Source organism: Grus americana, chromosome 3 (genome assembly GCF_028858705.1).
Source record: "Grus americana isolate bGruAme1 chromosome 3, bGruAme1.mat, whole genome shotgun sequence".
Classification (NCBI taxonomy): Eukaryota; Metazoa; Chordata; class Aves; order Gruiformes; family Gruidae; genus Grus; species Grus americana.
This window is the reverse complement of record NC_072854.1, coordinates 103,246,911-103,264,569: the sequence shown is the minus strand read 5'-3', so window position 1 is coordinate 103,264,569 and position 17,659 is coordinate 103,246,911. Positions and strand designations below refer to the sequence as shown.

At 42.7% G+C, this 17,659-nt stretch overlaps 1 protein-coding gene across 21 annotated transcripts in view; it reads left to right on the top strand.

Moving 5' to 3' along the window:
- Positions 1–17,659, top strand: part of ESRRG (estrogen related receptor gamma) — a 407,282-nt gene that overhangs the window by 100,508 nt on the left and 289,115 nt on the right. Inside the window, exon 2 of one of the 21 annotated variants that reach the window (XM_054818989.1) lies at positions 13,680–13,785. The exons of 19 other annotated variants lie outside the window; for them this stretch is intronic. In XM_054818989.1, coding sequence (XP_054674964.1) covers positions 13,780–13,785 — 6 coding nt within the window. In that variant the 5' untranslated portion in view covers positions 13,680–13,779. Of the gene's footprint in view, positions 1–13,679; positions 13,786–17,659 lie in introns of those variants that run through there. One more of the 21 variants, XM_054819005.1, reaches the window with a different exon arrangement.

The following is a 17,659-nucleotide window of genomic DNA, read 5'->3' as shown; positions in this document are numbered from 1 at the left end:
CTAATCTGCTTGATGCCACATACCGACTCCAATAAAAGTCAGGGCCCTTGCAGGAATCCAAAGTAAATGATAGTAAAAAATCTAGGTAGAGGCTAGACAAAGCCCCTCACTGGTGTGAAATCGTGTGTGCATATAACCTTCCACATACAGATTTGTACATGTGTTTCCTTAGAATAAAATGTTAATAAAAGGAAAATGGCATCCGGGAACACAAAGCATCCAAGGCAACCCATCTGCACTCTTGTCATATGATAGACTTGGACAAACCTAAAGCTGCCAATACAACTGCTCAAGAAGTATGCCAAGGGAGCAGATGCTACCTCTGCAAGGATATTTTCCAAAGTTTGGCATTCAGGATCTCGCAATTACCATCCAGAGAGGAAAAGGTGAGGAAGAGAAGTGGAATGATGTTGCCTTGGCACCTCCCAGTGTCAGCTTGCCTTTCACATTTGCTTGAGTTAAGTCTTTTCAACTCTTCTTCTGCCTAAGAGAGGCATCTGGTGTGGAAGTTGAAAACAGCTATGTGTGGAAGTAGAATACTGTGAAACTTGATGCTACCTTTAAAATATTTATTCAAAGGCAAATTCATGAATGTATTTAGATTTATGATGCATAATCATGTTTGGGTTAGCAAAAGGCCCACGGAGGTACTGAATAAATCTGTGAGATCAGAAGCCAGCGGGGTTTTTGTGAACTGACGTGGTTGGAACAGAAGATTGTTATGATTTTGAGAGAGCAGCCTGAAAGCGATGCCTTTTGGAGAAGAGCAGGTCCTGCAGCACCTTTGTTCCTTCAGAAGGCTGGGTCATCCATCCGCTCAGAGCACTGCATGGACGCCGGCTGAGCCAGCGTTGGTACGGCGGGTTCAACGCACCCCTGAGAAACCAGGGACTGCTTTTGTGCAAACTGTTCCACACCAGCGAGACCAGGCCATCGCGGTGAGCCGTCGCAGCGTGTGCAGAGGCTCCTGTGGGACACGGTGCGAGAAGTGGGGAGAAGTGGGGGCCGCCATGGTGCCACTGCTCGCACCCGGTTTGGTAAGCTGGGGTTAGTGCTCTGCCCCTGTGGTCAGCACCACCCACAACCAAATATAGATATTTTCTTTAAAAAAAAAAAAGTCCTCTATGGAATTGTTTAAATGTTTCTCATTGTTTTCATTCCCTCCATATTGCTAATTGTAAAGGGGTAACGTGACGGCCAGCAGGCCTGTATTCAGGCGCTCGGCTCTTCTGGTGACCTTCAGCATCCATGTTGTTATGCCTGACACCAGGCCATATCTGCAAAAACGTCCCTTCTCTGAGCTAATCCGAGAAAACACAAACATATCCAGCCAGTAACAGTCTCTGCTTCCAAAGGTTTATAGTTTCTTTCAGGCTCGTGCTGATAAATAATGTTCCAGTGATTTCTTTAACATGAGAAAATATTCCTCGAGGCCATGTGCACAGTTCTTATCAAACTTATTTAGTTTTTGGCCTAAGTCCACTTTTAATCAAGCCCCACCAGCGCAGGGACTAGTAAGTGATGACCTTTATTTTGTTTGGGGGCTGGAAGAGGGGGAGAAGGAAGCAGGCTAAAACCCCATTCCCGAGGCTCATCCCTGCTGAGGCGTGACCGCCCGGCGCTCTCCCTGTGCTGCAGAGCGCGCCTGAACCTTTGCTCCTGGCCCCTCTGAGGAGAAGAGGAGCAAGCGAGGGAGGCTCCACCGAGCCTCCCAGCAGCTGGCGGCCACCCCGAGGAAAAGCCCTCGCGTCAGGAGGAGGGCCGCTCTGGAGGGGCCCTGCCTTTCCCACCGAGCTCACGCGCAAGCAAGCTGGAGGTGTTTACGTAACATGGCGTTTGCCCTTTCCTGCTGCTGGATGCCATGAAAGGTCATCCGAAATGATCTAAATGCATCGTTTCCCTGCTGTGAAGGATTCAGTAGGGAACCTTTGAATGAAGGCGGTGGGGTTTTTTTTTTGTCCTGTGAGTGTTCCCTTTGCTGTTTTAGTTCCTGCAGACGAGTACTGTCCCCCAGGTTGAAATGAGCCTCAGACTGCTTTCTGTCCGTGCAGCAGCCTCCAGCATGGCCGGGACCCTTCCTCACAGCCCTGGAGTGACTCTCTCAGGTGTGAACTCTCTGCCTTACGAGGTGCAGACCCAGGGACTGAGGCCTTGGTCTCACTGGCTCTACATGTCCCTGGAGCATCGCAGAAACCCCAACTGACAGTCTGCCAAAGAAGAGGTTTTATACTGGTTTTGGTACCATTAGTTTGACTGGACCAGCCATTGGTGGCTGTGTGTCCTGAGCAGAAAACCACAGGAACTGAATCTCATTTCCTAGGATTGAAATAGAGCAGCCAAGGCAGATCATCCTGTCTCGCTGTTTTCATGCGTCCCTGAGTCTAAAGTCATTTTTAAAATGTGAGTGATGCAATTTCTTGCATCTTTCATTTAATATGCTGCTTGGTAAACACTGTTTTAGATTAGTATATTTGTAATTTAAATGAAGACAATACATCAAGTCAAGTCAGAAAAGAAGGAAGAAGTTTAAGGAATGATTGATGCCTCTTTCAGTGTTATGCCCTCCTCAAAAAGAAAAAAAAAAGCGTAAGGAGAGGGAAGAGGTGGGATTATTGAGGATCTAGTGGGGTAAGGGAGAGAGAAACTATTGTTCATGGGCAGAAATACACTATTTTTAAAACCACAGTCAGCTCTGATAGCTGAATCTGTTTTCTTCAAGCGCACTAATAAATTCTGCCTAATTCATTTTTTATTCTCTCTTGGGGTCTGCTTGCAGATTTGCCTCAACAAAGGAAGCATCATGTTACTTCTTTTAAATAATTGATGGCTCTTGGTCCAAGCCAGCTTGAAGGAAATTCAAAAATAGGTACTGATTGAGTAAATACCCTGCCTCCCCCCCTGCTCCCACCTCCCATCTCTTATTTATTTTTGCAGCCTGGGTGACTGGCAGTTGCCGATGATGTCATCGAAGCTTTGGGTACACCTAGCACTTAGCAGCTCTGATTTCATTTATGTATTTATTTATATTTAAGAAAAGGAGAAGCTGTTAATTGTAAACTGTCTGATGGAGCTAAGAGCTCTTAATAAATCATCAGGAGTCTTGCGCCTTAACAACCAGGGATGGACTTTAACAGGCTGCAGTTGGAACAGGTACCAAGAAAGAAAGGCATTGGGGACAATTGCATATATATATATATATATATATATATATATATGCTCTCCTCTTCACTGAGGGATGTGGTCTTCTCAGGGTACCCGTGGATCCGTGGTTTCCATCGTGGTGGCTGTTTGCAGGCTTTGTCATGCCACCTCTGACAGCAGCGTTATCTCCGTGGAATAAGTCATTTCACTGGACAGCACGGATTTGCTGAAGCTCTATGATGTCATTTTTAAAGATGTACCCTTATAATTTGCCCTTTATATTATTCAAAACTAGAGTGGTCTCAATTAACAAAACCCAACAATATTTTTTTTACATTTTTCTCCTTTTTTAGCTAGCCTTGGAGAGGCAGTGTGATCTTTTTCTGCTGTCATTACAGCAAATATTGCCACACAAAGTACTTTTTTGTTGTAAAGTACTGCATAGGAGAAAATAATGGAGGAGTTCGCATCTAGTGAGTTCTACATTCATGCTTTGATTTGCAGTCCACCTGACTTCATGACTCCCCGGTTTTGATAGCAGTGAGTTAAAGGTCTGAAGAAAAGTTTGTGGAAGGTGGAAATTGTGTGAAATTGTTATCCCTCTTAGGTTTTCTTTGGAAGGTGTAGCAATGTTTTGTAATGTTACTTCTGCAATGTTGCAGAAGTGATGCTCAACTATAAAAGGGGCAGATGTCGGTAGAACAAAATGGGGAACTTTTTTTTTTTTTCCAAACAGGCAAGTCCTACAGTTCATCTCGATAAAGTATTTTAATGCATGAAACCAGTACTCACCTAGTAAATAACATAAGGTCTTCTTGACCTTGCAACGTTACGTGGGCATGCATGCCATTCAGCTGAACTACTCTAGTGTCCAATACCTTGGAGAAATTGTCAAGTATTTCCTCTGATGCCATGCTTGTGTCACCCACGCTCGCTCGGTGTTCCTCGCTGCCTGCTAACGGCGCTCAGACCATGGAGCAGTTTGAGTGCCGACAGCCATAGCAGGATCAGGCAGGGCCTTTCCAGCTGGGAGAGCAGAGCACCATCAGGGGCATGTCCACATGAGTAGGTGCAGATGGGCTGGAGCGGACTGAACGTGGTTTGGCTCTGGTCTGGAAGTCATGGAGCTATTTAATGTGAGGCTGTCATCAGGCTAATACTCTTATTGTGTATTATAAGTAGTGTTAGATCTAGAAGCTCCAGTATGAAGATTGATCTGTCAGGAGTATGCCATATATTTTGCATATTTATTGTCTTGTTTTCCCTCCCGTAAAGTGAGTATCGTCTCCAGTAAAGTAAGCATTGTAATGGCAGATAATCTGATTTACAAAGAAAGCTTTCTTTGAGAAATGGAGTGATGGAGCCAGTTCTGTGTATTTCTCCTCTTCCTCTCCAGAAATGGACCTCTGGGGTCTGTATTAAGGAAACTGTAACATTTAGAGGGGCGACGTGGAGACATGAGTTCATTGTTTCTGAGGCATTACAGTCTAGGCAGAAAGAGGACAACGCAAGAATGAAACTTGAAACAATAATACCAAAAAACGCCTGCCAAAGCGAGGCACGCAGTTGCGTATTTGGATGTCTGCAAAGTGTCCTGTACTCTGAGTAGTTTCTCTGACCAACGTGGTGCACATTGGTGCACAACGATGTGTAAGAGGTTTTCCACGTGATTGTGAACACCTACATGTTTTTGTACGACTGCAGTATTTGGAAACTTTTCTTTTGTGTGGAGCAAAGTTTGCAAGCAGAATTTAGAGATTGTTCAAATTGTCTCTTTGTCTGCCAAAAGAACAGGTAAAAAAATAATTTGGTGATGGGAAAAGCTTAACACCAGCAGAGTAGCTCACTTTGTATGTCAATACAGTCTTTTGCCGTACAGGGAAATCAAAGACTTGCTGAAGGCATAGCATACTAAGGTATATCTATTAGTCTGTGCTTAACTCTATTGCCTGGGAGCTTTCATTAAATGTGATGGCCAGGAAAAGTGACCTCACATTTTGTATTTTTTTCTTTTGTGGTTGGATCCCGACTCACATCATATACGTGTATAAAGCTGGCAATTCACTGATTTATCAATGAAAAAACCACTTAGTTGGAAAAAAGGGGAAAACCTTGTAATAACATCATTGGGCTTTGAAATACAAGCTGCATCAGAGGATATGAGCATGTTATTGGGTGTAATAGGGACCCTTCTATCTATGAACGTAATGTCATATAACAAATATCTTGAGACAAAATAAAAACAGTTTCTCTGATGGTTGGACTCCCAGGTTATAAAACGCTATTGCAAGCATTCTGTTTAGAAAGGGAAGCTAAAAGCCTCTCAAGGGTACATAGGAAATGCTGATCCTGAATGTATAAATGGACACATTTTAATTCTTAAGTTATTAATTATTACTCATGATTAATTGTAATTATTTTATTACGACTCCAAGCCCTTGGGTCAAATTGCACACTCAAGTCGGTAAGAAATTTGCTGAAGAATCTCTTGATTTGGTATGTTATCATTATTGTATTGGATATTGGACATTATCAGTTGCACTAAAGAGACCAACTGCTATCATGCCATCAAATTACAGGATATATTTGGGTTGCAGGCATAACTCCATTTTTTTCAGTGTCATCAGATATAACTGTAAATTTAATGCACAAAGGGAAGGGGAAATAATCCCTTCACCCACGAAGACATAAATTAAATATTACCCCACGCTAAAAAATGTAACCCTAAATGAACCTTACGTTCAGGAAAGTTCAGCGCATACATTCAGTACATATGCTCTGTTCAAGGGGATGGCAAGTACTTTCAGATTAGTCTGTTTTATTGAGGATTTTCCAGTGGAAAAGCTTGGCACCCCCCTCCCTCTGGCCAGCCCTACCTTCCGACCGCCTCTCTCTCCTCAAGTAACCAGAAGAATCTTTTTCTTCTGAACATATAGCTTGTAATATACATAAAAGCAGAGTTTGCTTTGATCCTGACAGCGAAACGTTTATTTTTAAACTCGGACTGGGCTGTTGTCCAGCAATGCTCTTTCCTTTGCATCACGCCCTGGGTTTCGGCTCTGCAGCCTGCCTGGGTGCAGCTGGACCTGCTGCAAGAGGGACCTGGCTTGATGGGTCCTGCTGAGCTCCCTCCCTCCCTCTCCCCCCATTCCTCCTTCTCCTCTGGTTTTGAAATTCAAATTGAATGCAATTTTCAGCTCATTTGAGCCAGAATATACTCTTGCTGAGCTTCAGTGGCTCTTAAATTCAAACTCGCAGGAGAAAACAGATATCATCTGTCACTGAGGGTGGGAAAGGGTGTCCTCCCCACATTTTATTCATGGGAGGCAGGGCTGCACTGACTAATTCCAGTCTTTCTGACTAATCACTCACTGGCAAACTAATCAGCTAATCGATGTGACTGGTTTCTTGTAGTTTAGTCTCTTTTTGCGTTTTTTTTTTTTTATTTCTCCAGCCTATTTAGTATTTATATTTAATGTCCTAGAAGTGCCCTAGCTAGAACGCCTGTGTTCACATTTGACTGTACCTGCTCATTTCTGGGCTCATTGTCTCCATCACAGACTATTCCCTTTAAAGAACTACAGATGAAAATGCCCAAAATTGGATAGTTGGCAGAGGAGGGGCAAAGGGAGAAAGATTTTCAAAAGAAGCCTAAAAAATGGAAAGGGGCAAAGGGAGAAAATGTGTTAAATGCATTAGTTGTTATGTCAGCAGGTTTAGGACCATGTACATCTATGGGGTACATACCATAGCTACTTACTCTATAAAACCTTTCTTCATATTAACATGTGTGCCAATATCTCACCTCATGGGAGGTGAGAGTCCTGCTTAAAAGTAAAGAAAAAAATACCACTCCCTATTTTGCCTTACTGCTGGGTTGTTTTTTTTTTTAAATACTATTTTTGAAATATAAAAAGACTTGCAAAGAGGACCAGCTCCTGCTTTTATTGCACTCCTTTACAAACCCCTCTTTCATTTGGTGAAAATAGCATTGGTTTGGAGATTGGCAAACCACCTTCAAAAGGAAATGTTGCAAGAAACAGCAATTTGGTAGGTGTAAGGGCAAAACTAAAGTACAATCTGTGCTAGAAGAGAAAATAGGTTACTTAATCTAACAGCATGATAGCATTTTAATGCTGCTCTGAGCAACATCAGCTTGTTACTGGCAAAAATCCACAACCTGAATTTTTGTTGTAGCAAAATCTACATGCCATAAAGGATGTCAGAAATAGACAGGACATCTGCAAATGGTGAGAATGCATTAAAGTCAGACTGGAAATAATATCAAACACCATGCTGGTCCCTCAATTGGTTTATATGCTCTAAAGCCTTGATATATTACTAAACCTGGCTTATGGTTGGAAACGACAGTTCTGCAGCTTTCTTGGTGCCTGCTCTTTGTTCCTCACACTGGACAAGGGTTTGCGTACAATTAGGGCCCGATCCTGTAAACGGTTTTGTATTTGGTATGCTTATGTCACCTAAACTGAAATTAAAGCTTGTGACCATATTCAGTTGTCACTTTGGGCACCTTAAGTACTTCCAGTTTAGTGTGTTGTAATCCCTAAAAAACCCATACTTTTTTGACATGGGCTAAGTCAAAGCAAAGCTACTGGCCTGTGCAGTCAGCTGGCCAGTTTGCAATAGCCAGGGACGGACGCCTTGCACAGAAGCCAGCGCGCTGTTATGGCAGAACTTGTGTATTTTATATTAGAGAGTCACTGGCAAAGAGCAGGGATGTGAAAAGAGGGCACTGTTAGTGGCTGTTAGGAGTAGCCCAAGCTCACCTTTGGGACTGGGCCCCTTCATGACACAGGCAGTGTTCAGAGACCTGTATCTGGATCACGGTGGAGTTTCAGAGAGGTGACAGGCACGGGGCTGCCAGGCTAGCAGGAATTGATTTCCAGTGGTCTTTGTGGTCGTAAATGTTAGCCCTGATGCATTTACAGTTTCTGAAGCAGGGGATTTTGGAATCCCTTTTATAATTAGGCAATTAAATTCAGGTTAAGCCCTGTTTTAGGCACCTCGGTGCCTCCCTGAATCTTCCCCCTATGTCTGCAGCGGCTCTGTTAGACACTGACACTGACCTGCAAAGCTGGTACTACAAGTCCTTATAAAGAAATCTGATATTCCTATGGAAGTTATGATGATGTATGTAAATCAGCTGCCATATCCACACTGTCACCTCTTCGGCTGAAAAAGAAGGGCAAATCATTTCGTTGGTAGCTGCTGAAACCGTCAGCTGCACTGTCATTAATACTCAACCCTCTTTCCTGGAAACTCAATATGTCAGCTACCTGATGTACCCTTCCTCTTCCAAGAATACATCTTTCCATTCCTTCAAATTCTTCTTGAGCTGGGACCTCCCATCTGCCAGTTTATTGTTCTTCTTCTGGCCATTAGCTTTTCCTCCCGTTCTTTTTTCATAGCCTCATGTGTTTTTTATAGAGTTTTATCATGTGCTAATGACCAGAGTATCTGAGCTCCTTCCAGGAGCTTATAAAGCGATGTGTCCAACTGCTATTATGCCTTTTTCTTTCCTCCTCTTTCTTGTGGGAGGAACAGTGAGGGGTAAAGCAATAGGTTTTGAATTTTTTTATATTGCTGTGATATATACACCTACACTGTCATGACCCTGTTCACCCTCTGTCTGTAAGGCATCCCCTGGACTACCCTGTTTGGACTTTGGTGCTGGATCTGTTCCTCAGGGAACTGCCCAGATTTCTGGCACTGCTTTCTGGGGAAAGACCATCCATGTGGTGTCACTTCTCTGAAGCAGGTCCTCCTGGTCCCTCTCTGTAGATACCATTGCTGAACTTTCTTGTTCCACACCCTCTAGTCTGTCTTGCTGCTTAACATTGATGGTCCCAGAGATCTTCCGTCACCAGTCATATAATCTATCCTTCAGGGGCAAACAACAGCTGAAGCACTTGCACACAAACATCATGCTGGGATTTGAATAGTAAAAAGTATTTTGCTTCGCAGCAGTGCAAGAGCCATAGAAATCCAGGTGAAATACGAAGTGCCTGCCTCCTTGTTTTGGTGGATCTCCTGGATCTCACCCCTCTCTGGCACTTACCCTCCTTTCAGCCCACAGCTGTCTGTCTTCATTTGTGCTTGGCCCACCTGAGAAGCTTTCCGTTGCAGAAGGAAGCAAAACTCTGGTTGATGTCAGTGGACATTGTCATCAATGGGATTTTTACTTAAAATAAGTCACTGCAGCTCGCCTTTTTGTTGTAGCAGCTATTCCTGTACAGCTGTTGTATTGCTGAAAAGTAGCAGTTGCACCTGTAGGTTTTCCATGTGAGTAGACTCTTGTGTACCTGAGGAATCCTATTAAATAAAGATAGAGATTTCCACATGAAGAAGAAATGACTGGACTGCAAATCACAAAACTCCTAGAATTGTTGTCCTGTCCTATAAAAAACCTGTTGGTGTGTCTGTGTGGGTTTTGCATATGTAGATGTGTATCCATACAGAAAGACGTACTGTTTATCTCCTAAATAGCAGATTACTTGTTGCTATTCAGAGGTCACTGGGTGACCCGCAATTCCTGCTTGATGATAACATGCTCAATAGAGATCACAGTTTCAAATGAATAAATAACTGCCAACGAAACTGCGAGTGTTTGTGGTACTGAACCTGTGATGAGGTTTTTGCTTTTTAATTTCATATCTCATTTTAATATCACATATGTTAATCCTTCCGATTGATGGTTATTCTTCTTTATCATTCTCTCTATATTTTTTATTTGTTTCTTTCCTTATGGTGCCTCGAGAAAATTAGTAGTGTAGGAACAGAACTGTTCTCTTTGAAATTATCTTTAAAACTATTATTGACTTTAACAGGATTAGTGATCATGTTAGGGAGCCTGAGAAAGTGGTCTTACAGCACACACAGCACCTGATGCCTAAATAACAAACCTCGTCAAGCCAACTGTTTCCCCGAGTCACGTTTTGTTCCGTCCTGGCACAAACCAGACCAGGACGACAAATTGTATCACCAAAGAGGCATGACATTAGCCTCGCGTATATTTTCACTGGCCTTTGCATTGCCATGGCAACAATAGTTTTAATTATGGAAAGCCAAAACGATAACTTGTATGTCAGATGGGGTTCAGTTTTCCCTGTGGACAAAACTCTGATTAGCCATTGGAGAAAAGCTTTGTATCTCGGTTTGCCTCGCAGGCTGGATTTTATTCTCTGCTTTAAGAGACAGCTGTTGTGCTCACAGTGTGAACGCGGAGGGGCTGCAGCTGACCAGAGGGCTGCTGGACAGTGGCCTGGCGGGACGTGAACTGACCCTCCTGTCTCAGGGCCAGCCTAGTGCCGTGGTGGTTTGTCTGCTTAAGAGCTGTTCTCTCACTAAAGGACCGCTCTTGGCTTGCCTTGAAACCGCTGGAGATCTGCATATTTGGAAAAGCCTGGTGTGAAGTGATGTCTAATAATCGGCCTTGACAATGTTCAAGATTGTGCTTGGGGGACAAACAAGAAGCTCCACTTCAGCAGTAGACGTGAAAATTCACAAAGCAGATCCACATCCGCGTCCAGCTGTGACGTGGGAAATAAATATGTCTGCGTGGTAGGATGCGGGTCAGGAGTGGCTTTATTCACAGTGACAATGGTGTTCTTTAAGTCACTCTTCCAAGACAGGGCGTGTGAGGGCAGTGACCAAGAATGTGTATGTTACTCAGGAAATTCATACCAAGAGAGAAAAAAATTGGTTGATGTAAATCAGTGTCTTTTTTTTTTTTTTTTTTTTTGTACAATCAATTACATGGACTTCTAATGCATTCATTTCCTCTTTTGGATGAATGGTGGCCCTTGGTGGTTATAGTAAGGATGCTTCTGGGTTAGTGACCTTCCTGGCAGTGTTTGAAGAGCAGAGAGGTTGGTGAGGAGATGGGATGTCTCATAACTTCATCTGGATCTTCTCTGACACGCTGACATTCCTAGTGTATGTTTTCACGATTGCAGGTCTGAGGCAGCATCGTCAGGAGATTATGGCTAGAGATCATGAAATCACTGGGAATAAGAGTTGCAAGATCACACTGTTAACTAGAAATTCAATTATTCAAATGTGGTTCCAGAATGCAGGGGGCTCAGCAAGCATGTAGGCTAATATTTAGACTTGCTGAATCTCTAATCTCACTCCTTGCAGTGTTACAACAGCTTTTTTTACAACACAAAACCCTGAGCAAGTATTTCACTGGTAATTGTACTGTTGATTCACTTGTACTTTTTAAAATTTAAGAAGTCCTGCCTCCAAGATTGTGATTTTGGAATTTGAGATCATAAATTAAGCCCTCTTATAAAAGAAAATAAGAAGTTTGCTGTTGTTTTTAATAAGATTTTATGGTAAGTATGGCAACGGTAAGTCTGTCAGTCCCGGCTTTGCTGCACATGTGTAGCTCTGTGCTTTGAGACCCTTGAAATGTCTGGGTTTAGGACATCAGCAGGGGGCTAATGAAAAGGCTTTGTTGATTTTAACGAATTGCAAGCCACTGTAGCCAAAATAAATATCTGCTTTTTGGATTAGTTGTCACACATGATTTTACCTACTAACAGTGATTAAAGTACCCTGGTGGACCAGAAGCATAGCTGCTCTCTGGTGACTCTTGCTAAAATAGCAATAAACAGAAGTAAATAAAGACTTAGGGCATTAGTTATCTTTAATAAACAGTGACACTGCATATAATGTTGGCGAGAGACTTCAAAAACCTCCATCCTGTAGAGCAGCATCACTCTTTCTAGTGCAGAGAGCATTGGTCATGTCAGATGTCTGGAAATGATGGCATCGCCGAGCTGCTTTCCTTGTGTTACTGACCTGCGGTCCCTCTTCAAGAGCTGCTGACCCAGCCGGACACCTCGTGGAGACCTTCATGGCTCAACCATTTTCATCCAGCAGCAGACTTCAGAAACAAAGCTGAAAATGTCCAAAACCAGAGGGATTACAACAGGAAAATGAAGGGATTGTTAATTGGTTGTGTAATTATGCAACCTCCGAACCACTGTAATTCCATCCAGTTAATGAACGGAGGGCCGGTGCTGGTCTCTCTTACCTTAGTCTTTGTAAGCTGATAAAAAGAATTACTTGCCCCTACTGACATCTTTTATCCATGATATTTTCCCAGTAATCAAGGGTGGGTGTGTTTCCTGATCCCCTTCACGTTTGTTGTGAGAGGCAACAATTACAGTTGATGGTATTGTACTACTCCTTTAGACTCACTGTTGCTTTTAATCAGTGGATAGAAGAAACAAAACAAATGAAAGCATGTTCTCTCTTCCGAGAGGGAATTATTGCTGCAGTACTGAATGTTGGGAACGATTTTAGGCTCTGTTGTAGGGGGAAAAACATCTTCCTGAGAGCGGCAGGGAATGGAGGAGTTTCCCAACAGGAACACGGAAAGTCAGGAATTTTGAAATTAAAAAAACCCAAGGGATAGCAAAACATGAGAAATCTTACTTTAAGGAAAAATCCTACCAAACCAGGGAGAGGGTCTGAGCTTTCTAATGAGTCTTCAGCTTGTATTCATCTGTCCCTAATTGTACACCCCTGGAAGGCACATGGCACTGTTCTACAAGGAGTTTATCTTTTACATGACAGCTAAAAACCTTCAAATTAATCAAGCAAACATCCTCAGGCTTTTTTAGAATTGTATAACTCCTTTTGGATGTATGGAGTTAGATTCTTGTTTGGTGTTTTCAGTGAAGTTGTGCAGCAGTTACAATCCACTTCTGGCTTTACAAACAATGGAAAAAATGCTTTGATATCATGCTCAGGAAGGGAGTAAGACCCACCAAGGACCCATCCTTCTCTTGGCTGGCAGTCATTAGGAGTTTGGAGACTTGCCCGATGGTGTAATTCAAGTCTAGACTGCATATCTTATTGGTTAAAAATAGGAGCCAACTCCAGCTCATCAGTTTTGCTAAGAAACTATTGATTGTGATTAGCAAGCTTAAAAATAATTACCTTGTGTGTTCATTGCTATCTTTGGACATACTCTCATATTCCTACTCTTATAGAAAGTATTGAGCAGCACAATAGGGCGATTCGATGACTGAGGTGTTACACCGCATTGGGGGAAGAAGGGTATTGAGCACCTCTTAATTGTTCCATCTCCTGGTGATTAAACAAACACGCAAACCTACACAGGGGAGAGAACCCACTGGCCTTACTGAAGGGTACCAAATGAGCTATCCACCACCCCCTTGTTCCCGTGGGGGAACATATATCCAGTCCTTTCCAGCTGCAGTCTTCACTTGCACCACTCAGCTCTTTCACAGGAGCCACGAGCCCACCCAAGTCCCACAGGTGGAGTAAAATACTGATCTGCTTAGCACCTGGAGAAGGGGGGATGAGTTTCACCTGGGTTTTAACACTGAATTAAAAAGCCCGATGGTGCTGTGTTATACCTGCTAGTGAGTTGACCCTGAATGGCTGACTCAACCATACCTGAAAGCTTGCCTGTCTCTGGATGCTGTTGTTCCTGTAGTAGGGATACTTGTGGTGAGTAGCTGAATTTTTGTTACTTCCAGCACTGTGTATTCAAGTGAACCAGTGTCCACTTCAGTCTGCTTGAGCCTGGGCTGCCTGCTGAGTGTGTGAGAAGAGCTACCTATACCCATCAGACTCCTAATGCAGGTCAGTAACCACTTCAGGGGGACACCTTCCCCAGGCTTTAACTCCTGAGCAAAAGCTGATTTCTTGCTGTGTCGTTCCTCTCTGTTGAGAGAGCCTAGGAAGAGTAACTTTTGTATTTGGTGTAGAAAGTTTGTACACCAAGTTTGGTGTCAGAACTTGGATGATGAGAATGACGTTGTGTGATGCTATGCCTGTAGGCTTTCCCCACCTTGTTCTTTAGGTTTTGTATTCCTTCTGAATGTGTCAGTAACTCCAAATCATAATAATCTGTAATGCCTAGTTCAGTTTTGCATTTTCAATGTATATCTCTCCTAGAGTTTTACTTTTGTATTGGTTTGATGTGTACCAGAGTTACCCTCAGCAGGCAACCAACGTGCTGGCAGGGACACACATGATAATGTGGGTTAGAATACAAATTATACAGGTGTTCTGCAACCGTGGGTGCCTGCTGTGGGGCTGCGCGTATCAAACTGAAGTCTCATTGCAAAACCAGATAGTGATGCGAGGGCAGGGTGCAGGCAAAATCTTCAGGTCACCTGCAAGTCATGTGAAAACTGCATGTGTTTGTGCATCCAGGAGAGGGATTTGTCCCAGGTTTTTTGTCTGTTAATGGCAGCTTTTGAAATTCAGAGTTGGAATTTATGGGGGGGAGGGGGGGAAATTACTTCTTAAAGTGTTTGCTGATGTAATGGTCTTCATATGGGAGAAGCATGTAGTGGGTCACACCAGAGTTGTTTTGTCTCATGTGGGTTTTGTGTTGCTTCAAGAACATAGAAAAATGAAATGTGAGGCTTTGGTATGGTAGCAAGGGAAACCAGAGGCACATTTGCTTTCTTTTGCACTCTGGTCTGTGTCAGAGGAGGAGATGCAGATGGGATGCAGCTCTGAGAAAACAGGGCTGGAGAAGGAGCCCTGGGGGGGTGGTAATGAGGAGCTGATGAACCTGGTGGGAAGGTGCAGCTCTCTTCTCTTGCTGTACTGCAAGGAATGTTAGGACAGCCCTGAGGAGGGTCTGGGCTGTGTGGATAGAGAGCTGGTGATGGTATTGGAAAATACTTCACTGACAGGAGTTTGACAGAAGCTTATACACTAAAGGTATTGTCATATACTTTCTAAGTGACTCTAAACCAGTATACTGCAGTAATTTCTTTGTAAATATCTGTAAACTCTCAATAGGCTCATACATGTGAGCTCTGTATTTCCCAACAATTTGCTTCAAAAATACTTGGGCTGACCAAGAAAAATATTATTGGAAGAGCTTTTTTTTTTTCCCCTGTTGTATTGAAAGGGGCTTAGACTTGAGGCTTTAAATTCAGCATACTTTATTAGCTTGATTCCAGGATTCACAAAGATTTATATAAGAGCTTGAAACAGTCAAAATATGTATTTTTCACATTTAAAAACAAATTATATAACTCTTAAAATTTGATCTATTGGGTTGTACCAGAACTAGAAGTGGTTTTAGTGGTTTCCCGTGGTTTGGGTACCTTCTCCTTCACCCAGGAGACTGCAATGTATTTTTTTTTTTTTTTATGTCTGGCTGTCTCAGTCTCAGCTACTTACACAGCTGCAACTACTGCAGTTTCTGAATGTTTCACAACAATTCTGGGAGAATATTATTACCTTAAACATATCACTGGCTCATGAATACAGAGTGTCTTTTTTTAGCACAGATGAAGTTTGACAAGGCTTTTGGTACTTTTTTGGAAAGAAAGGCATGATTTGGAGGAAGTTTACTAACAAATATAACAAGAGGGACTGCAAATTTCACATGCCAAAAGGGAAACACTGGGCTGAAACCTGTCAGGTCTTGGCCATGGAGAAGCTGAGCTAGTCCGAAGTCCCTCATTTTCTTTATTTGCCATGTGAATATAACTGTTATACAGCCTGTTGGCTAAGCAAGCAACTTGTGATCTTACGTAGTCACTTTTTGTGTTATATTTAACACTTTTCTTGACAGAAGCAGTGAGAAACAGAGAAATACTTCTGCTTGTGTGTAATCGATGTCTCGGTCATCTCCAGCCACTAGCCTGGCAATAATTTGAATTATTGCAAATCCATGGGAAGAGTAAAAAAGAAGATGCAGGGCAAAAAAAAAAATAATCGCAAGGGAGGTTTCTTAAGGATAATTTTATTAAAAGTTCATGTTTGAAGCGATGTCATCCTTTTCATTCTCTGTATTCAATTGCCTTTCTGAAGCTTGGCATAGCTATTCTGATGTGCAGCAAAACTATTACATCAAAGGTGAATGTTTGAATCCTGGCTGGAGGAAAAAAAAAAAAGGGCGGTGGGACATGGAGCAGGGGGAAGAAGCCCCAAATGACTAAGAGTTCTTAAAAGTAAAATATAAAAGAAAATAGTCATTCCTCTCCCCTGATAAATAGTTCAAAAAGTAGCCAACAGTTTGGATCTGGTATGTCACATTGCATACAAATGAAGAAACTGTCACCATAGGTTTCCTTTGAAACCTTTTGATCTTACCTTCTGTAGTAAAGGGCATGTGACTTGATCAGGGCTTCTCTTCTCTGATACATAGTCAGAGTCCTGATGTACTGAAATATCTGTGACAGGTTTCTCCACTCAATTGATAATGATTGTTCTTCCCCCCCTTTCCTTTCAGTGCCTTTGTCTGTGGTGGGTATGGTTCACCCTTCCCTCTCCATCCAGGAAAACCAGGTTCTTAATTTGGCAATTTCTGTAATTATTTGGCAATCCTGTATATTATGGCTTAGTCAGTAGTACTCATATACCTGTTTTCTTTCCATTTGCCAGGCTGACTTTTTTTTTCTAGTAAGAACAGGCAAGTGGAATTACAGTATTTTGTAAAGACACATTGGATTCACAATTCTTCTGAAAAGTTATGGGAAATATATTCTGATAATTAATTAAGGATTGTTTTGTTACAGAGTACCTTTAACTGGATGATTTTAAAGTGGGGACAGTAGTGGAAGGAAAAGATATTTTTTTTTTTTACAGACCTCTAATACTTAATCTTTAAAAAGCACAGTTTCTGTGACATGTTTATATTTTTAATATGAGCTATATTAGTTAATGCGCTTTAGTTGATTGATCTTCTGAACTAGAACTAGTGAAGTCAAGGAAACTTTTCCCAAAGGGCTGAACTGTCTTTGACTTCTCTACTGCAAGACTGTGCTGGGAGGGAGAGCTGAATTAGGAAGTAAGCCCAGGAGGTCTCACTGGGCTCCTTTTAAGAGCAAAGGCCAGAAAAAAAACTATCCTTGGGTCCATGTGTTGTCACCAGTGGGCTTTACTGCAGACCTCCTGGTGGAGGATGCCCTTGCTGGTGGTCACACCGAGGTGGTTTCAGCCCCTGCCAGGACGCTACAGCTGTAGGAACTAGTTTGCAAAACTTGTGAGGCTTGCATAAGAGGCAAAGCTTATACTGATTTTCTTTTTTTTTCTTCTGTTTTTCTGAAGAGGATAAGTAGTGATTGAGGTGTCCAGGAATTGTCTCTACCCAAACTTGCTAATTAAAAAAAAAAAAAAAGTGCTGGAGTTAGTGAGTGCAAAGTGGTGTTTAAATGGGTGAAAGTTAATGGCCAGTGTTTGCACAGGAGGTTGGACCGGGTGATCTCTTTTAGCCTGCAGCCAATTAACCCCTGAGTATGCAACGCTGCCCTGCCCTGCAGCATTGCAGATGGGGAGCTGTCTAAGAGAAACTCAAAGATTTCCCGGTCTGTAGGAGTGACTGGCCTGGCTGCAGGCTGCCTGCCCGAGCAGGCTCTGCTTCGCTTGGTTCTCTGCTCAGCTTCTGTCACCAGCACATCCCTATTACAAGTAATGAGCTGATAGAGACTGGAAGAAAGCCTGAAGCGTGCCAGCTCGTCTGGGAGGTGCAGCTGGTTAAAGTGCA